This window comes from Symphalangus syndactylus, chromosome 1, assembly GCF_028878055.3.
Source record: "Symphalangus syndactylus isolate Jambi chromosome 1, NHGRI_mSymSyn1-v2.1_pri, whole genome shotgun sequence".
NCBI classification, from domain to species: Eukaryota; Metazoa; Chordata; class Mammalia; order Primates; family Hylobatidae; genus Symphalangus; species Symphalangus syndactylus.
The window spans coordinates 97596891-97614573 of NC_072423.2; the positions used below are offsets into that span (position 1 = coordinate 97596891).

Sequence of the window (17683 nt, forward strand, 5' to 3'; positions counted from 1 at the left end):
TCTCAGCCATAAAAAACATCTTGTGGACAAGACAGCCCAACCCCCTGGAATGTAACCCAGTAGGTTTGGCCTTATCTAGCCTTTATTCAAGATGGAGTCACTCTGCTTAGGATGCCTCTGACAATCCCAGTGAGCTGCTGTGGGTTGACCAATGTATTAGTCCGCGCTCACATTGCTAATAAAGACATACCTGAGACTGGGTAATTTCTAAAGGAAAGAGGTTTAATTGACTCACAGTTCAGCATGGCTGGGGAGGCCTCAGGAAACTTACAATCATGGTGGAAGGGGAAGCAAATATGTCCTTTTTCACGTGGCAGCAGCAAGGAGAAGTGCCGAGTAAAAGGGGGAAAAGTGCCATTTATAAAACCATCAGATCTCATGAGAACTCACTATCACAAGAACAGCAGCATGGGGGTAACTGCCCCCATGATTCAATTACCTTTCACTGGGCCCCTCCCACACATAGGGATTATGGGAACTATAATTCAAGGTGAGATCTGGGTGGGGACACAGCCAAACTACATCAACCAGCCTGGGTCAGCCTCACCCTCCTGACATCATCCTACCCTGGGTGGGTCCTGGCCTCGTGTGAAGCAGTGGATGACGTACCAGGGCTGCTTCCAGACACTGTGCCACCAGCCCTCTGGGCGATGCAACGTCACAGAGTCCCTTTAGACTTGGCTTTCTCATCTGCCAACTAAGAAGAGTGACAGTGTCCTTGGCTCACAGGCTGGCTGTGAGAACCAGATGGGAAGTGGGGTGTGGGATCTTAGGAGGCATAGGAGCAGGCATATACCCAAAGTCTCACTTACCACTGTAAACTTCCACACTACATATTGTGGTAGGCCGCCTTGTAAGAAGACCCCCAAGGACTCCTACCTCTTGGTGGTCACAGCTTTGCTGTTCCCTCCCCTTGCGGGTGGGCTGGACCTGGTGACTTGCTTCTACCTGATAGAATACAGCAAGAGTGATGAGATGTCACTTCCGAGATTAGGTTGGAAGGATGGTGACTTCCATCTTGTTAGTCTTCTCTTGGGCTCTTCTTGTTTGCTTGCTCTGGTGAAGCCAGCCACCACGTGGTGAGTTGCCCTGTGGAGAGGCGCATATGGCAGGGAGCTGAGGGAAGCCTTTGGGTAACAGCCTCTAAGAAACTGAGGCCCTCAGTTCAGTAGCTGGTGAAGAGCTCAATCCAGCCCACAGCCACTGAGCAAGCTTGGAAGAGGACCCTTCCCTGGGGCAGCTTTCTGCTATTGTAATATAATAAAGAGTGTATATCTGGTTTTCATCTAGGGTTCCTAGCATAGAGTTTCTAAAACCACTGGAATTTCCTAAGTGAAAGGAGTGAGAGAAGTGTCTTTTGTTACTCATAATAAGCCCCCTTCAACCATACTTGAGTTTATTCTAATGAGGTGACTCATGGAGGTTGGGGGCTGGTAGCCAGAGGAACCAACCACGTGATTGAAGGTTGCAACTTTCAGCCTCACCCCCAACCTCCAGGGAGGAGAGAGGGGCCAGAGATTGAGTTCAATCACCAATGGCCAATGATTCAGTCAAGCATGCCTGTGTGATGGAACCTCTATAAAAACACTGGATCTCATGAGAACAACAGAATACAGAGAGCTGGTTTGGTGCACATATGGAGGCTCTGGGAGGGTGGCGGGCCCAGAGAGGGCATGGAGCCCCTCTCCCATACCTCGACTATGCATCTCTTCGATTTGGCTTTTCCTGAGTTGTATCCATTATAATAAACTGGTAATGGTATGTAGACTGTTTTCCTGAGTTCTATGAGCCATTCTAGCAAATTATTTAACTTGAGGAGGAGATTGGGGGAACCTTCAATTTATAGCTGGTCTGCCATTAGTGCAGGAGGCCCTGGACTTTCAACTGACATCTGAAGTGGGGGCAGTCTTGTGGGATCCCTTAACATGTGGGATCTGCATTAACTCCAGGAAGATAGTGTCAGAATTAAATGGAATTGTAGGATGCTCACTTGGTGTCCAGAGATTTGGTTGGTGTGTGGGAAAAAATATCCCACACATTTGGTGTCAGAGATGTGAGTAAAAACAGGTCAGAGACCTTGCGATGACTGCAGCCCTGGCTGACACCTTGATTGCAACCTCTTGGGAGACCCAGAGTCTGAGGCACTCAGCCAAGCTGCATTCAGATTCCTAAAAAAAACTAAGAGATCCTAAGAAAAACTAGGAGATCATCAGCATTGTTTTAAACCACTAGGTTTTGGGGTTGTTATATGGCCATAGATAACTAACACACATATTTATTTTAACATCTCTTAGAAAAATAGAACACATCAAATTGAGTTTTAGTGTTTATTACTTGCAATGAAACTAAGTAGAGAAAATGAATCAATCTAAATCAATTTGAAGAGAACCATAAGATAAATGGATGTACAGATGGGTGTGGGATGGCAAACAGCAAGGGGTGGAAGAACAATGACTGACGTTTGGTGAGCACTAAGCTAATTCAGCTGACCGTAATTCCAAAGCCATAGTATGCATGCTCAGTGTTAGGAATAATGAAGGGTTACATCTGTCTGGGTGCAGGAGTCTACAGGGTGCAGCAAGTGCTTCCACTTCCAATGTAAGTTGTGCCCTGCTGAGGGGGCTGCACATCAAAATCATCTGGGTTGACGCTGCCTGCCTCCCATAGCTCCCTCCCGTAACCTACCTCTTTCTTGCCTTACCCCCAGCCTCAGTGCAGCAGCACGCCCATCAGGGAATGAATGACTTTGTGACCTGTTTGCTGTAGCCCTGTGTCCAGTGGCCTGAGGGGACTGGAGATCCAGGAACCCTGGTTCTTTTTTTTTTTTTTTTTTGAGATGGAGTCTTGCTCTGTCGCCCAGGCTGGAGTACAGTGGCATGCTCTTGGCTCACTGCAACCTCCGCCTCCCAGGTTCAAGTGATTCTCCTGTTTCAGCCTCCCCAGTAGCTGGGAATACAGGTGCACACAACCACACGAGGCTAATTTTTTATACTTTTAGTAGACATGGGGTCTTGCTATGTTGGCCAGGCTGGTCTCGAACTCTTGACCTCAGGTGATCTGCCTGTCTTGGCCTCCCAAAGTGCTGGGATTACAGGCGTGAGCCACCACACCTGGCCAGCATCCCTGGTTCTAGGACGGCTTCTGCCATCACCTGAACAGGGATTGTGGAAGGGTTATTTCTCTTCTCTGGGCTGAGGAAGAGGAACAGTGGTGGGTAGGGTGGAAGAGAAAGGAGAGAGAAAGATAAGGGTAGGGGATAAGTGGGACAGGGTCAAAGGACGTCACTGCCCTGCCTTGAGTCCACTGCAGAACTGCCTCCCAGTCTGGGGCACCAGAAAGACCCATGGATGGGGCAGGCAGGAGGACTGGTGGCTTCACCCAACCTCGGCTGCAGATAAGGGGAGATCTTGGCCAAGCCCTTCTTGCCTCTGGGATCAGTTTCTCCCTCCCTAAAAGGATTGCGGGGGCCTTTCTGGACTGTATAGCCTTGAAGGGGAGGTGGCCAGAGCCACTGAGTCTGTGCCCCTTCTCTGGGTCTGGGAAATGCTGTTATAGCCTCCTCTTTCTGGGTTCTGTCTCCTCTGCTGGACCAGAGAGGCAAAGAGCTCTGAGGATGGGGCCGGGCACTCAGACTGTGCCTACTGGAAGGGTGCCCCCTTCACCAAGTGCTTCCCATTGGCCCCACTTCGGACACATGTCATCTTGTTCGAATCCTCCCTACAGCCATGTGAGGTGCAATTCTCTCCCCACTTTAGAGATGGGGAAACTGAGGCTCAGAGAGGGGGTGATGCGCCCAGCATCTCACAGCTGGGCCAGTGTAGGTGTGGAATCAGCAGAGCCAGCAGCAGATCCCCATTTTGCTCTCCCCTCTATTGTATCCACAGCACCTAGAAGAGTGCATAGCACATACGAGGCGCTCAGTAAATGCTTGCTGGGCAGGGCTGGCTGGGGGGTGGTTCCTGGTCAACCTTGCAGAGCAACTGGCCCCGAAGGAGCAGCTCGAGCCAGGGCCTGGACCTCCGCTATTGGAGGCACGTGTGTCTGGGAAGACCCCCTTCACCCAGCACAGGGGGCTTGGGCTTGTTACGCCCCCACCTCACGGAAGAGGCAACTGAGCAGCCAAAAAGTGCTGTGACTTGCCTGAGGTCCTGCAGAGGCTGGGCTGGTGTCTCTGTAGTTTTTTCTTTTTTGAGATGGAGTCTCGCTCTGTTGCCCAGGCTGGAGTGCAGTGGCATGATCTCGGCTCACTGCAACCTCTGCCCCCTGGTTGAACCAATTCTCCTGCCTCACTCAGCCTCCTGAGTAGCCGGGATGATATGCGTGGGCCACCATGCCCGGCTAATTTTTGTATTTTTAGTAGAGACGGGGTTTCACCATGTTGGCCAGGCTGGTCTTGAACTCCTGACCTCAAGTGATCTGCCCTCCTCGGCCTCCCAAAGTGCTGGGATTACAGGCGTGAGCCACCGTGCCTGGCTGTGTCTCTCTAGTTTTACTCCCAGGCTAGCACTGCTCCCTTGGTGATGGGTCCCTAAGCCAGGGCCCAGAACACCCACAAACGGTGACTGCCAGGCTGCTGTGAGGATGGTGCTACCCAGAGGGGCCCCTACACTAGTTCTTTCTCTCTCCCCCCGAGACCCGTAAGTACGTGGCAACAGACTCACTGAATGCCTGTGAGGGACACAGCCCAGATGCCAATTGTCTGCGCCCCATTCTGGCTGTGCCAGGAACAGGACATTGCCATCCCAGTCTTAGCGCCCTCTTGCGGGACCTCACTGGGCCCTGCCCCCATTGTTTGTTTCTGCTCCTTCTGAGCTCCCTCCTGTATCACACTCCACATGGTGTAACTGCTTACTGGGAACCACATTCCACTAGGGCCTCTGGAGTTGTGTACCCAAACATCAAGGGAATTCTTTAGTGGCAATAAAGACAATTTATTGGGATGTGCCGTTTTTGCAGACAGCTGCGTGCATCTATTATTTCCTTTCTTCGAAATAAAAATATCTTATACTTTTTTCATGTTTTAAAATGTATGCTCCTTGTCAAAACAAAACAAAAAAACAAAACAAAACAAAAACAAAAACAAAACTCAAACTTGTGGCCACATCCTGGGATGTCTCTCGACCCTAGTCTGTTCCCTAGAGCTGTGTCATCTTTTAAACATTTGCTGACTTAGGAGTTCAGTGATTTCATTGTTACTTTAATTTGCATCCCTTTGTAGCCTAACGAGATGGAGCTTTATTTTAGGCATTCCTCATTGATATTTCCTCTTTCTTGGGAACTTCTAGTTCAAGTCTTTTCCCATATGTGGAATTTAAGGCTGAATTTATGGGAATTTAAAGGCTCTGCAGGAAGCAGAATTTTGGCACCCATGATCTTCACTCCTGGTGTCCGGCCCGTGGTTGTGTTAGATGAGATGGCAAAAAGGATTTTGTAGATGCGATTGAAGTCGCGAATGAGCTGATCTTAAATTAGGGAGATCATCCTAGATTATCTGATGAGCCCAGTTTAATTGTTACCAGAAAGAGGTCCTGATCTAGATCCCAAGAGAGGGTTCTTGGCTCTTCCACAAGAATGAATTCAGGGCAAGTCCACAGTGCAACGCAAAAACAAGTTTATTAAGAAAGTAAAGTAGGCTAGGTGCGGTGGCTCGTGCCTGTAATCCCAGCACTTTGGGAGGCCTAGGCGGGTGGATCACCTGAGGTCAGGAGTTCGAGACCAGCCTGGCCAACATGGTGAAACCCCGTCTCTACTAAAAACACAAAAATTAACTGGGCGTGGTGGCATGTGCATGTAATTCCAGCTACTTGTGAGGCTGAGGCAGGAGAATCGCTTGAATCCAGGAGGTGGAGGTTGCAGTGAGCCGAGGTCGTGCCACTGCCCTCCAGCCTGTGGGACAAGAGTGAAACTCTGTCTCAGAAAAATAAAATAAAATAATAAAATAAAATAAAATAAAATAAAAGAGAGACCAGGCGCGGTGGCTCATGCCTGTAATCCCAGCACTTTGGGAGGCTGAAGCAGGCGGATCAACTGAGGTCAGGAGTTCCAGACCAGCTTGACAAACATGGTGAAACTCCATCTCTACTAAAAATACAAAAATTAGCCAGGTGTGGTGGCGGGTGCCTGTAATCCCAGCTACTCAGGAAGCTGAGACAGGAGAATCGCTTGAACCTGGGAGGCGGAGATTGCAGTGAGCTGAGATTGCGCCATTGCACTCCAGCCTGGTGACAGAGCGAGACTCCGTCTCAAAAAAAAAAAAAAAGAAAGTAAAGTGGTGACAGAACAGCTGCTCCATAGACAGAGTTAGGATGTTCCAGAAAGTAAGGAGGAACGTGTCCACCCTAGGTATAATACTCGTTTATATATAGGATGAAAAAAGATCAAAGATCATGAGGACATGTGCTCTGCCACTGGGGTTTGTGATAATTTTCTTAATTACTGTATTTTGCAAGAATTGATATTATTATCTTTAAAGCAAAATTAGGGATGCTTCTGTTCTCAAGATATCAGGATATCAGGACACTCCCAAGTCTAGGTCTGCTTAGTAAACATTATCAATCTGTTCCCTTAACTGTGAACATCTAGAGGCTGGGAATGCCTCACTTGCTGGGATGCAGCCCAGCAAGCCCCAGCATCATTTTTCCTAGTCCTCACTCAAGATGGAGTCGCAGCAAGTCCCAGCCTCCTTTTTCCTAGTCCTCACTCAAGATGGAGTCCCAGCAAGTCCCAGCTTCATTTTTCCTAGTCCTCACTCAAGATGGAGTCGCAGCAAGTCCCAGCCTCCTTTTTCCTAGTCCTCACTCAAGATGGAGTCGCAGCAAGTCCCAGCCTCATTTTTCCTAGTCCTCACTCAAGATGGAGTCCCAGCAAGTCCCAGCCTCATTTTTCCTAGTCCTCACTCAAGATGGAGTCGTAGCAAGTCCTAGCCTCCTTTTTCCTAGTCCTCACTCAAGATGGAGTCGTAGCAAGTCCCAGCCTCCTTTTTCCTAGTCCTCACTCAAGATGGAGTCGCAGCAAGTCCCAGCCTCATTTCTCCTAGTCCTCACTCAAGATGGAGTCGCTCTGGCTTGAATGCCTCAGACATAATCATATGAGCCCTTGGCTTGCTGCAACCTCTGCCTCCCAGGTTCAAGCGATTCTCCTGTCTCCGCCTCCTGAGTAGCTGGGATTACAGGCACCCGCCACCACCCCTGGCTAATTTTTGTATTTTTAGTAGAGACAGAGTTTCACCATGTTGGTCAGGCTGGTCTCGAACTACTGACCTCAGGTGATCCGCCCACCTCGGCCTCCCAAAGTGCTGGGATTACAGGCGTGAGCCACCACACCTGGCCTGAAAGCAGAGTCTTGACAAATTATTTGTACACTCATGTTAACAGCAGCATTATTCACAATAGTCAAAATGTGGAAGCAACCCAGTGCCCATCCATGGATGAATGAGTAAGCAAAATGTCATGGATACATACAGTGGGGTATTATTCAGCCTTACAAAGGAAGGAAATTTGGACACATGCTACGTGGATGAACCTTGAGGATTTTAGGCTAAATGACATATGCCAGTCACAAAAGAACAAATACTGCAGGATTCCACTTATATGAGGAACCTAGAGTCGCCAAAATCTTAGGGATAGAAAGGAGAATGGTGGTTTCCAGGGGCTGAGGAAATGAGGAGTCAGTGCTTAATGGGTCCAGAATTTCAGTATTGCAAGATAAAAAGAGTTCTGGAGTTGGAGGTGATAGTTGTATAGCATCATTAATGTATTTAATATAGTTATGTGAACTAAAAATATCTGAGACAGGTCTCAATCTATTTAGTAAGTTTATTTTGCCAAGGTTAAGGAGTGCCTGGGAGGCAGGTCTATGCCTTCCTCCAAGGATGAGTTGTAGGGCTTCAATATTTAAAAGGGAAAGAGGCCAGGTGTGGTGGCGGAGGTTGCTGAGTGAGCTGAGATCGCGCCACTGCACTCTAGCCTGGGCAATGAAGCAAGACTGTCTTAGAAAAAAAAGGCGGGAGGGGGAAAGGGTGGATATTGGGAAAGAGGGAGAAATTTTAAAAATATGTGGAGAGATAAGAGACAAAGGTTGCATTCTTTTGAGTCTTTGATCAGCCTTTCACTGAAATACACAATGTACAGGTTGCGGGGGTAGAGGAATAGTCACTTATGCCTTAGTCTGGCTCAGTGAATCTGCACTTTTACACCAGAGGAAGCAATCAGGTGAGCAGAGGGATGACTTAGAGTTCCATCCTTTGTTCGGAACCTGTGAAGATCAGTTGTCAATTTACATTGTCAGGGTAAAATTCAACAAACCGTTTTAGGGTAAAGATCTTGGGGGCCCACAAAAAATTTCCTAGTGGGCAAATTGTGAGGGAGGTATGTAGCCTTTTAAATCTTTGTAGCTGTTTTATTAAAGAAGAAAAGGCGAGGCAGTTTGCCCAACGCAGTTCCCAGCTTGACTTTTCCCTTTGGCTTAGTGATTTTGGGGTCCTGAGATTTATTTTCCTTTCACAGTTATGATGGTAAATTTTATATTTATTTTAAACCCTCTCCCCTCCCCAAAAGAGGGGGAAAAAGTAAAGAGATGTGGCAGAAGGGGAAGTCACAGAGATTGGAAGCGTCTTGTAGCCTTTTTTTTTGAGCTGGAGTCTTGCTCTGTTGCTAGGCTGGAGTGCAGTGGCGCAATCTCGGCTCACTGCAATTTCCGCCTCCCGGGTTCAAGCGATTCCCCTGCCTCAGCCTCTGAGTAGCTGGGACTACAGACACGTGCCACCACGTCTGGCTAACTTTTTGTATTTCAGTAGAGACGGGGCTTCACCATGTTGGCCAGGATGGTCTCGATCTCCTGACCTCGTGATCCACCTGCCTCGGCCTCCCAAAGGGTTGGGATTACAGGCATCTTGCTGCATCTTGAAGCGTCTTCAGTGTGCTCTTGCTTGCTGGCTCTGATGATGGAGGTGTTCAAGCCATCGTGAAAGGAATGCAGTGGCCTCTAGGAGTGAGAATGACACCAGCCAACATCCAGCAAGAAGACTTCAGTCCTAGGCCCATGGAGACAATTCTGTTAACATCCTGGGTGAGCCTGGAAGTGAGCTTTCCCCAGAGTCTGCAGATAAGAGCCCACGGCAGCTGACATTTTGACTTTAGCCTCGTGAGGCCCTGAGATAGGAGGTTTCCTGCCCCGCAGGACTGAAAGATAATGAACGGGAGTTATTTTATATTTTAAGATTGTGGTAATTTGTCACTGTAGCAATAGAAAACGAATACAAGGTCTTTATGCATTAACGTTGAAAACTTTTTATATATATTGTAAATATTTTTAAAGTGTGTCATATGTTTTTAAAGTTTTCCCTTAATGATATTGAATCCTCCTAATTTCACCATCAGAGGGTAAACTCCAGGTCCATTCTGGGGGGAGTGCTTTGCAGTCACCCCAGGTACTCAATACTCACATGCATCAGAATCACCCCGAATGCTTGTTAAAACACAGATTCCTAGGCCGGGCGCGGTGGCTCACGCTTGTAATCCCAGCACTTTGGGAGGCCGAGGCGGGCGGATCACGAGGTCAGGAGATCGAGACCACGGTGAAACCCTGTCTCTACTAAAAATATAAAAAAATCAGCCGGGCGTGGTGGCGGGCGCCTGTAGTCCCAGCTACTCGGAGAGGCTGAGGCAGGAACATGGCGTGAACCCGGGAGGCGGAGCTTGCAGTGAGCCGAGACTGCGCCACTGCACTCCAGCCTGGGCGACAGAGCGAGACTCCGTCTCAAAAAAAAAAAAAAAAAAAAAAAAAACACAGATTCCTGGGTCCTCCCCGCAGAGTTGCTGATTCGGTAGGTTTAGAAGGGCCCAAGAATTTGCATTTCTAAAATGTTTCCAAGTGTTGCTGAAGCTTCTGCCTGGAAAGACCATCCTTTGAGAACGTATTTCCTCCCCAGCCCTCGGCCCTTAAGCCCCAGAACTCTACGCCGCCCTGGGTGGAAGGAAGATGAGCAACACCTCCGAGGGGCGGGGCCCTTTAGCTCCGCCCCACTCAGGAGACCCCGTTCTCATTGGCTGGGAGTGCAGGGATCCCATGCGTCACAGCGCCGTCCGCTCCCCAGCCAGAACGCCAGGGGCGGGGCCTCCGCGCCTGCGCAGTGGAGCTGGGCGCCCTCGGCGCTTGAGCTTCTGAGGGTCCGGTCCCGCGCGAGGGCTACCGGATGGCGGAACCCCAGGCGGAGTCGGAGCCCCTGCTGGGCCGGGCCCGCGGCGGTGGCGGCGACTGCCTGGCGGGGCTGGCCACTTACCGCAGCATCCAAGTCGGCCCTGGTGAGCCGCCCGGACCTGGGGAGGGGACTGGCCCGGGAGACCAGGGTCGCGCGTGGGGGTCCCGCTGTCCCAGCGCCCCGCGTTCTGCCGGGCGCGCCCCCACCAGGTTCGAGTCCGAGCCGGGCCCGGGCCGCGCCGGGTGCCAGGCGAGCCGGTGTTCTGAGGGCGAGTGGGCTGCGTCCTGCGGACCCGGACCGGGGTCAGGGCAGAGCTGGGATCGCTTCTGTGTCGCGTCCTGATCCCGACCAGCCGGGCGGAGAGGCCCTCGCCCAGCCTTGGGCAGCCCCGAGGGAACCGGCCCCCTGCGGCAGGCACCTTCCGTGTGCCCGGGCGGGCCCAGACCCCATACTTCCCGAGGGTCGTCGTAATGAGGGTCAACTGATTGACTCAGAGAAGGCAGCACTTTGATTTGTCCCGTTTCTTCTGGAAAAAGCAGAGGCTCACAGAGAGGCGTTACCCTACCCAAGGTCACACAGCCAGTAAGTGGCCGAGGTGGGATTCGAACCAGCTGGGAGCTAGGAGTCCTTTCTTTGTAGGGTGCCTTTCCCGGTCCCACTTCCCGTGGGGCTGGGGCGGGCCCCCTAGACGGGGGCGGCTTCCTCTCCTTGCTGTCCGTCAGCCCAGAGTCCCCTCCCCACTCCCTCCTGCCCTTCCTGTTTTTTGTCCTGGTCTGAAGATTGCTGAATCCCCCCCCGAGGGTGGGGTACGTCCGCCCCTCGCTGACACCAGGGGAATTAGGTTCTGGATTAGAGGTGGAAGGACCTTAGCTTCACTTTACAGATGAGGAAACTGAGGCCCAGAGAGGCCCTGAGACCTGCCCAAGGTCACAGCCCTCTGTTCTGGTGCGGCTGCTGCTTGAACCGCTCTGAGAGTTCACACCTGGCTGCTTCCCTCTCTGGCCTCTCTTTCCTTCTTTCCTCCTCTGTCTGGAAGGAACTGGGTTGGAATCCTGGTGCCCACCCACTGGTCTGTGGCATGTGCCCATCCATGGAGTAATGAGGGGCCAAGGAGGAGACCCAGACGAGATGAAAAACCAGAGGCCGAGGTGGCCACCATGTCTGCTCACCTCAGAAGCTGCCTCCAGGAAGTTCTTCAGGTGCTTCCTGGGACCAGTCAGGAACGAGATCTGCAGGGAGCAGCTCTGGCAGGCCCCTTGATGAGATGCCCAGCATATGGCAGCATTCAGGGAACACAGACTTTGTGTCTAGGGGTCTAGGCGCCTTTCTGGGGCTGCCCTGGCTGTGTCCTTGGCAGGTTGCTTAACCTTTCTGTTTCTTTTTTGAGGTGGCATATCACTCTGTCACCCAGGCTGGAGGGCAGTGGCGTGATCTCAGCTCACTGCGACCTCCACCTCCTGGGTTGAAGCGATTTTTCTGCCTCAGCCTCCCAAGTAGCTGGGACTACAGGCACCCGCCACCACGGTTGGCTAATTTTTGTATTTTTAGTAAAGATGGGGTTTCCACGTGTTGGCCAGGCTGGTCTCAAACTCCTGACCTCAGGTGGTCTGCCTGCCTTGGCCTCCCAAAGTGGTGGGATTACAGGTGTGAGCCACTGTGCCTGGCCATGCTTCACCTTTCTGAATCTCAGTAAAAGGGAGCTAATACTAGGGACTGCCTGGCAGGCATTGTGAGGATTCAGAGAGAATCCAGAGTTTGTCCTCAGCACAGGGCTCGGTGGGCTGGTGTGGGGGCCAGTGGCCGTCCTAGGTAAGCACTGTGATCATTGCAGGTCCTGGCCCTGGCAGGTGAGACCCGCTCTGCTGGGCAGTGTGGCTGATGAGAGGAGGCTCTCAGGGAGCGCTCTTTGTCCCTATGCTGTGGTCTCAGCCAGGGCTTCTGAGAACGTGGACAGGACGTTCTGTGTTCCAAATCCCCTTGGCCAGGGTCCCCGGCAAGACTGGCAGACTATGGAGCCGTGAAGACTCCGAAAGGCTCATTCAGTCTCTGTGGTGAGGCCTGTGCCAGGCTTTGAAATGAAGGCCCTGTGCTCTGGTTTGCAAGTCCTGTGGTTGGTCTCTTACCAACAGGTGGTGGTGGGGGGGGGCCGCTGCTGTGGGCGCCCGCTGCTGTGGGCGCCCTGAGGACCCCAGTGGACCCTGCTGTTGGGTCGTTTTGATTTGGCCCCACGTGATGGGGCCAGAGTCAAAGGTTGAGAACAGTTGTTTTCTCTTGTTTCTGGGTCAGAAAATCACACTTTTACTGGTTATCAAACAAGTCAGAGGACAAGGGATTGCGATGCTACAGAGGCTTTCAGAGTAACAATGCTTATGAAGGGCTCACTTAGCAAAGCACTCTGGCTATAGTAAGTCATTCAGTCTGTACTTAGCTCCTATTGGGTGGGGGTCCATGAGGACCTGGAGCACCGAGAGGTTAAGGGACTTGCCCAGGGTCACACAGGCAGTGCTGGTCAGGACCCTACACAGGTTGTGCAGCCTGGAGCCTGGAAAGAGGGGAGCGGGAGCTCAGACCTGGATGTTGCGGGGCAGAGGCTTGGATTAGGAAGCCGTGTTGTGGCCTGGTGTGCCGGATGCAGCATCTCAGCCCCTGCTGTTCTCTGTGCCCTGCAGAACCCTTCAGCCCCGGTGTGGTGATGGTGCGTGGACAGGTGATTGTCCCGCAGGGTGATGAGCTCAGGGTGGGGCGAGCTGCCCCAAGGGAGTCCCTGGACCCACAAATTGGGGGATGGTGCTCCTGGCAGAAGCAGCAGCCTGAGTAAAGGGTTGGAGGCTTTGGAGAGCATGGCCTTGGCAGAGCCCAGTTCAGAATGAGTGGCACAGAGGGTTAAAAGGCAGGAGAGAGGTAGGCTGGCAAATGTGGGAACCTGCAGTGCCAGGCTAGGGTGGAGTGTGGGCCTGGAATAGTGGGGACCCAGGGGAAGCTGTGATGTGCTTGTGAGTGTTTGGAACAAGATCCTTGGGCTGTTGCAGGGTGAAACCGAGGATGGCCAGACCCAGAATTTTACAAACCAGCAAGCAAAAAGCCAGGCGAAAGGGAAGCACAAGTGCTGGATGGTTCCAGCGGTGCCCACCACTGTTGGCCCGGGATGGCTGGCCTGGGTGGATGTGAGCACTTTCCATGGTCCTGGGGCTGGAGTGAGCCCCGGAACTCGGCCGCTTGTCTGTTGTCTAAGAAGCTTGTATCACTATATCTCTCCTGGTAGAGATTCTGTCTTCACCCAGGGAATCTGGTAAGGTGGAGCCTCTCAGATCGCGGGTCCCCCAGGCTCCCCTTGGGGCTGTTCATTTATTCATGGGATAAATCAGCTTTGAGTCCTGTGTGTTTGAGTTCTGGGCTCTGCAGATACAGCAGGGAACAAAACAGTGTGGCTTCTGTTCACAGCGATCCCAGGATGTGCTCAGGGGACATAAACAGTAGCCACTTTCAGAGCTTCCCTGGGGAGACATTCGGGTGTCCTCAGGGTGGATCTCGTGGTTGTGCATGTGGGCACCAAAGCCACAGGGAGGGAAGGCTCTTGCTCCTGGCAGTGCAGCAGGGCCGGGCAGAGCGAGGGTGGGGTCCGGTCTCCTGCCTCTGTCTGGGGCCCCCCCACACCTCTAATCCGTCCAGGGCCCAGCTGCCTCTACCTCATGCCCACAAGCAGGAGCCCCGAGGACAGGGGCAGCTGCATCCCTCAGGATGGCCAGCGGCGTGGGCGGGTCATGGCCTGGTGCTCTGCCTGGGGACCAGCACCTCCTGAAGCCTCTGCTGCTGCCTCCCATGTCACCACCTTGTCTTGGTGCAGCTGTGGGCCCCAAGGGGCCAGGTGTAAGAGCCGAATCTCAACTGAAAAAGCAGCTGCTTCACCCTCTCCCCATGCTGGAAGTGTCAGCCTCTCTGGGCTCCTCAGTTGCTTCCGGTTGAGCTTTCCTCTCCTCTTGGCCTGCTGAGGAGCAGCTCCGCAGCGAGGCCACAGAGGTGGCCTGTGCCTGCGATGCGGGTGGGTGGCCCAGGCCCCCCGCAGTGGCTCAGTGGCTGACCAGGTGCGCCCGCTGGCTGCTCCGTGGCGGGTGAGGGGCTTGTGAGCAGGCCAGGGTGCTGGGTCCTGGCTTCTATGCCGCCTGACTTTTCCTGAAGGCCCCTCCTAGTCAGGAGCCACTGCCGCTTTTGCCCAGGCCTGCCGGGAGGCTCCACCCTGCTTGTGCTGTTGGTAAAGGCGGGCAGCCACCCTTCACCACAGAAGGCACCCGCAGAGGCTGGGGGACTCGGGCGTTCCCGCAGCTCTGACTCTGGGAGTGATTTGGGTGGGCTTGCCTGGGCCCATGGACCGGGACAGTGAAGGGACGGGACCTTCGTAGCTCTCATGAAGCCTCACAGCGGCGCCTTCGGGTTCTAGATGCCAGTTCTCCCTGTTGGTGTTGAATCCGAGGTCTGGTTTGATGGGGGTGGGTGGGACACTGGGTGCAGTGTCCTGGCTCATGAAGGCTGTGCAGGAGCCAGGTAGGGCCGAGCGGAAGAGGGGTGACAGCAGCCCCGTGTACCGAGCATGCTTGGGGAGCGTGGCAGGGGGCTCTTGCGCTCCTGCGTTGCATCTCACAGTACCCTCTGGAGAGCCGATTGGGTGGCTGTAAATAGCCCCACTTGACAGAGGAGGAGCCAGCCACAGCCTTCCTGCCAGCATGTGGAGGAGCCGGGCTCTGAACCCTAAGGCTGGTGGCAGGGCCCTGCAGGACGCGCCGCTTCTCACGGGCTTGCTGGGTGTGTGCGCTGCATGCGGAGGTGCCGTGCCCTGGGCCTGGCCTGTGCATGTGATGCCGAGGCACTCACCTCGTTTGGTTCCTGCCCCGGGCAGGTACGTGCAGCCCCACTGCTGGGTGGAGTCATCTCTTTACAAACGGCCTTGGGAAGAACTGCAGCCGGCATCTTTCCTTGATCATGGGTGTCCTGGAGGGTGAGGCCATATCATCCCGCCTGGTCACCTGATGTGTCCCCTCTGCCTGCAGGTGCTGCGGCCAGGTGGGACCTCTGCATTGATCAGGCTGTGGTCTTCATCGAAGATGCTATTCAGGTTGGTGGTACCTGCTCCCAGTGGCCGGGCCTGGGGGGTGGGCCGCCCTCCGATTGGCTCGCCCCTCCAGGGGTGACTGACTGGGTCCAAGGCCTCCGTTGCTGGACTGTAGGTTAAGAGAACTGAGGGTGGAGCCTCTGGGCATGGCTCTCCATCAGTCCCCAGAGAACTTGTCTTCTGCATCCTGGACACATTTGCTGCTTTGATGCACCATGTTCTGAGGCCTGTCGTGGACCACCCCATTCTAGGTCCTGGGTGGGTGGGGGCATCCTGGAAGATGACACGGCTGCACGGGGCATGGGAGGGTCAGCCTTGCACAGAGAAGAGAGAGCCTCACAGGCAGACACGGGCACAGCTGTGCCCTCAGCAAGTGTTCCCTGAGCGTTTGCTCACGACCCACCCACCCAGGGTGTGTGGCCTGTGAAGTCTTGTGTGTTGGGAAACCTCGTGGTTTGTGATGGTGGTTTGTGATGGTGTGGGCCTGCTGGGTCAGGGCCGGCCATGTCCACACGCTGAAGCGTCCCCTGTGATCCACAGCCTGACACTTGGGCCTGTCTCGTGTGTGGTGTGGGGCTCCGGTCACGGCCCACCCTGTGTGTACCCCTGTCATGCCTCGTGTGACTTTTTGCTTCTAGTATCGCTCCATCAACCACCGGGTGGATGCCAGCTCGATGTGGCTTTACCGACGGTATTACTCGAACGTATGCCAACGGTGAGAATGCACCCATGTGGAACTCAGGGTTCCTGCCGGCTTGCGTGGTGGGGGAGGCTGGCCCTCACCTGGGGATCACCTGGTGTCAGGGTCCAGGCAGGCTCCCCGCTACATAGATAGAGCGGTTACCATCATCCTTTCTGGAAAGGAGACGGCCTGTGATGGAAAGCTCCTTCTACAACAAGGGTTCCTTTCTGGAATGCTGTGGTCAGCCCTTGGCAATGGAGCTTTGAGCAGATTTGTGATCTCCCCAGTCACGAGTGTCCACGCTCAGGCAGCGCCAGCTCCCGCGCTTTGGACTGGGGAAGCTCCTGATCAGCCTCTGGGCCCTGAGGGCTGCTGTCTCCTGTGTTTTCATGTTTCTGTCCCCTTTCCAGGACTTTGAGCTTCACCATCTTCTTGATCCTGTTTTTGGCTTTTATCGAGACCCCATCCTCGCTCACCAGCACGGCGGACGTGCGCTACCGCGCTGCCCCCTGGGAGCCACCCTGTGGCCTGACCGAGAGTGTCGAGGTGCTCTGCCTGCTGGTCTTTGCGGCCGACCTCTCTGTGAAGGTGAGACGGGTGCCCGGCCCTCTACGTGTTGCCGCGGCCTCCCAGCGCCTGGCCACTGCTCTCCTGGTTTGTTGCTGATTCTCTGGAGCGAGCTGCCTTTTCCCCAGACTTTGTACTTTGACTCGGTGAGCAAGGCACACTTTCTTGGACAAGCAAGCGCCTGAGGCAGAGGCTGTGTCAGCTCTCCTCCCTCTCCACCATGCAAACTGAGCCCAGTGTGCAGTCAGCTCTCCTCCCTCTCCACCATGCGAACTGGGGCCAGTGTGCTGTCAGGGGTGGCGCAGGCTGGCAGGGCCTCTGGGAACAGTCCAGGATCTGCAGTGCTGCTGTGAGGAGAGGTCCCAAGTGAATAAGTGAGGCCCAGGTGGTCCCTCCTCAAGGCTCACCCTGCCACCCCAAAGAGAAGAGGAGAGGAGGTGGGTGTGGGGCAGAAAGGGGTTTCTTATGCACACAGCAGCTGCTGCACATTTGACTCTGGGTTCTGGTGACGCACGTCCTCCCAGAAGCTGGAGGTGGGCCTTTGGTGCTCACCTAAGCTTCTGAGCCTCGTCAGAGCCTTAGTGCCTTTCCAGGGAGGTGCAGGCTACGTGTTCTATTTTTGTCAAACAGTGATTCCAGTGCTGCGGTCTCAGGGGCCCCCCATCCATGACCATGGTGTTAGATCGGGCCCTGGCTGCAGCCGTCCTCAGCACCAGCCCTGCCGCTCCTTGGCTGGGCCTTGGGCTCACGTGGCTTCCCGGTCTCGTGGGGCCTCTGCCTGGCGCTGCCCTGTAGTTCCTTGTGGGCAGGGCAGGCTGTGTGCTGACCGAGGGTTGTGGCTGGATGCTGATGTGTGTGATTGTAGGCCCTGGGCAGTTTCTCATTTCTTCCTTTATAGCTCATCATGTGGTTAGCAGGTCTGGGGGTTTTTCAACTGGAACTGAAACTGGCAAGAGGTTGTCATTAGCATTTTTTGAATGGTTGGTGTGTTTGAGAAGTGTCAAAAGGTGAGAGAGGGTACATCAGCAAGCTGTGACCTCTGGGGGCTGTCTTTTATTTTATTTTATTTATTTATTTATTTTTGAGACAGAGTCTCGCTCTGTTGCCCAGGCTGGAGTGCAGTGGCGCAATC

At 53.7% G+C, this 17683-nt stretch overlaps 1 protein-coding gene across 12 annotated transcripts in view; it reads left to right on the forward strand.

The window, feature by feature from the left end:
* Positions 1-10072: 10072 nt before the first annotated feature.
* Positions 10073-17683, forward strand: part of TPCN2 (two pore segment channel 2) — an 85945-nt gene continuing 78334 nt past the window's right edge. For 8 of the 12 annotated variants that reach the window (XR_008656490.2, XR_008656489.2, XR_010122098.1 and 5 more), the window contains exons 1-4: positions 10101-10301; positions 15241-15305; positions 15941-16017; positions 16395-16572. Coding sequence is in view for 7 of the 12 variants with exons in the window: in XM_055271099.2 (XP_055127074.1) it covers positions 10193-10301; positions 15241-15305; positions 15941-16017; positions 16395-16572 (429 nt within the window). In the remaining 5 variants the exon portion in view is untranslated. Of the gene's footprint in view, positions 10302-15240; positions 15306-15940; positions 16018-16394; positions 16573-17683 lie in introns of all 12 variants that reach the window. The other 4 variants (XR_010122097.1, XM_055271076.2, XM_055271057.2 and 1 more) reach the window with 3 other exon arrangements.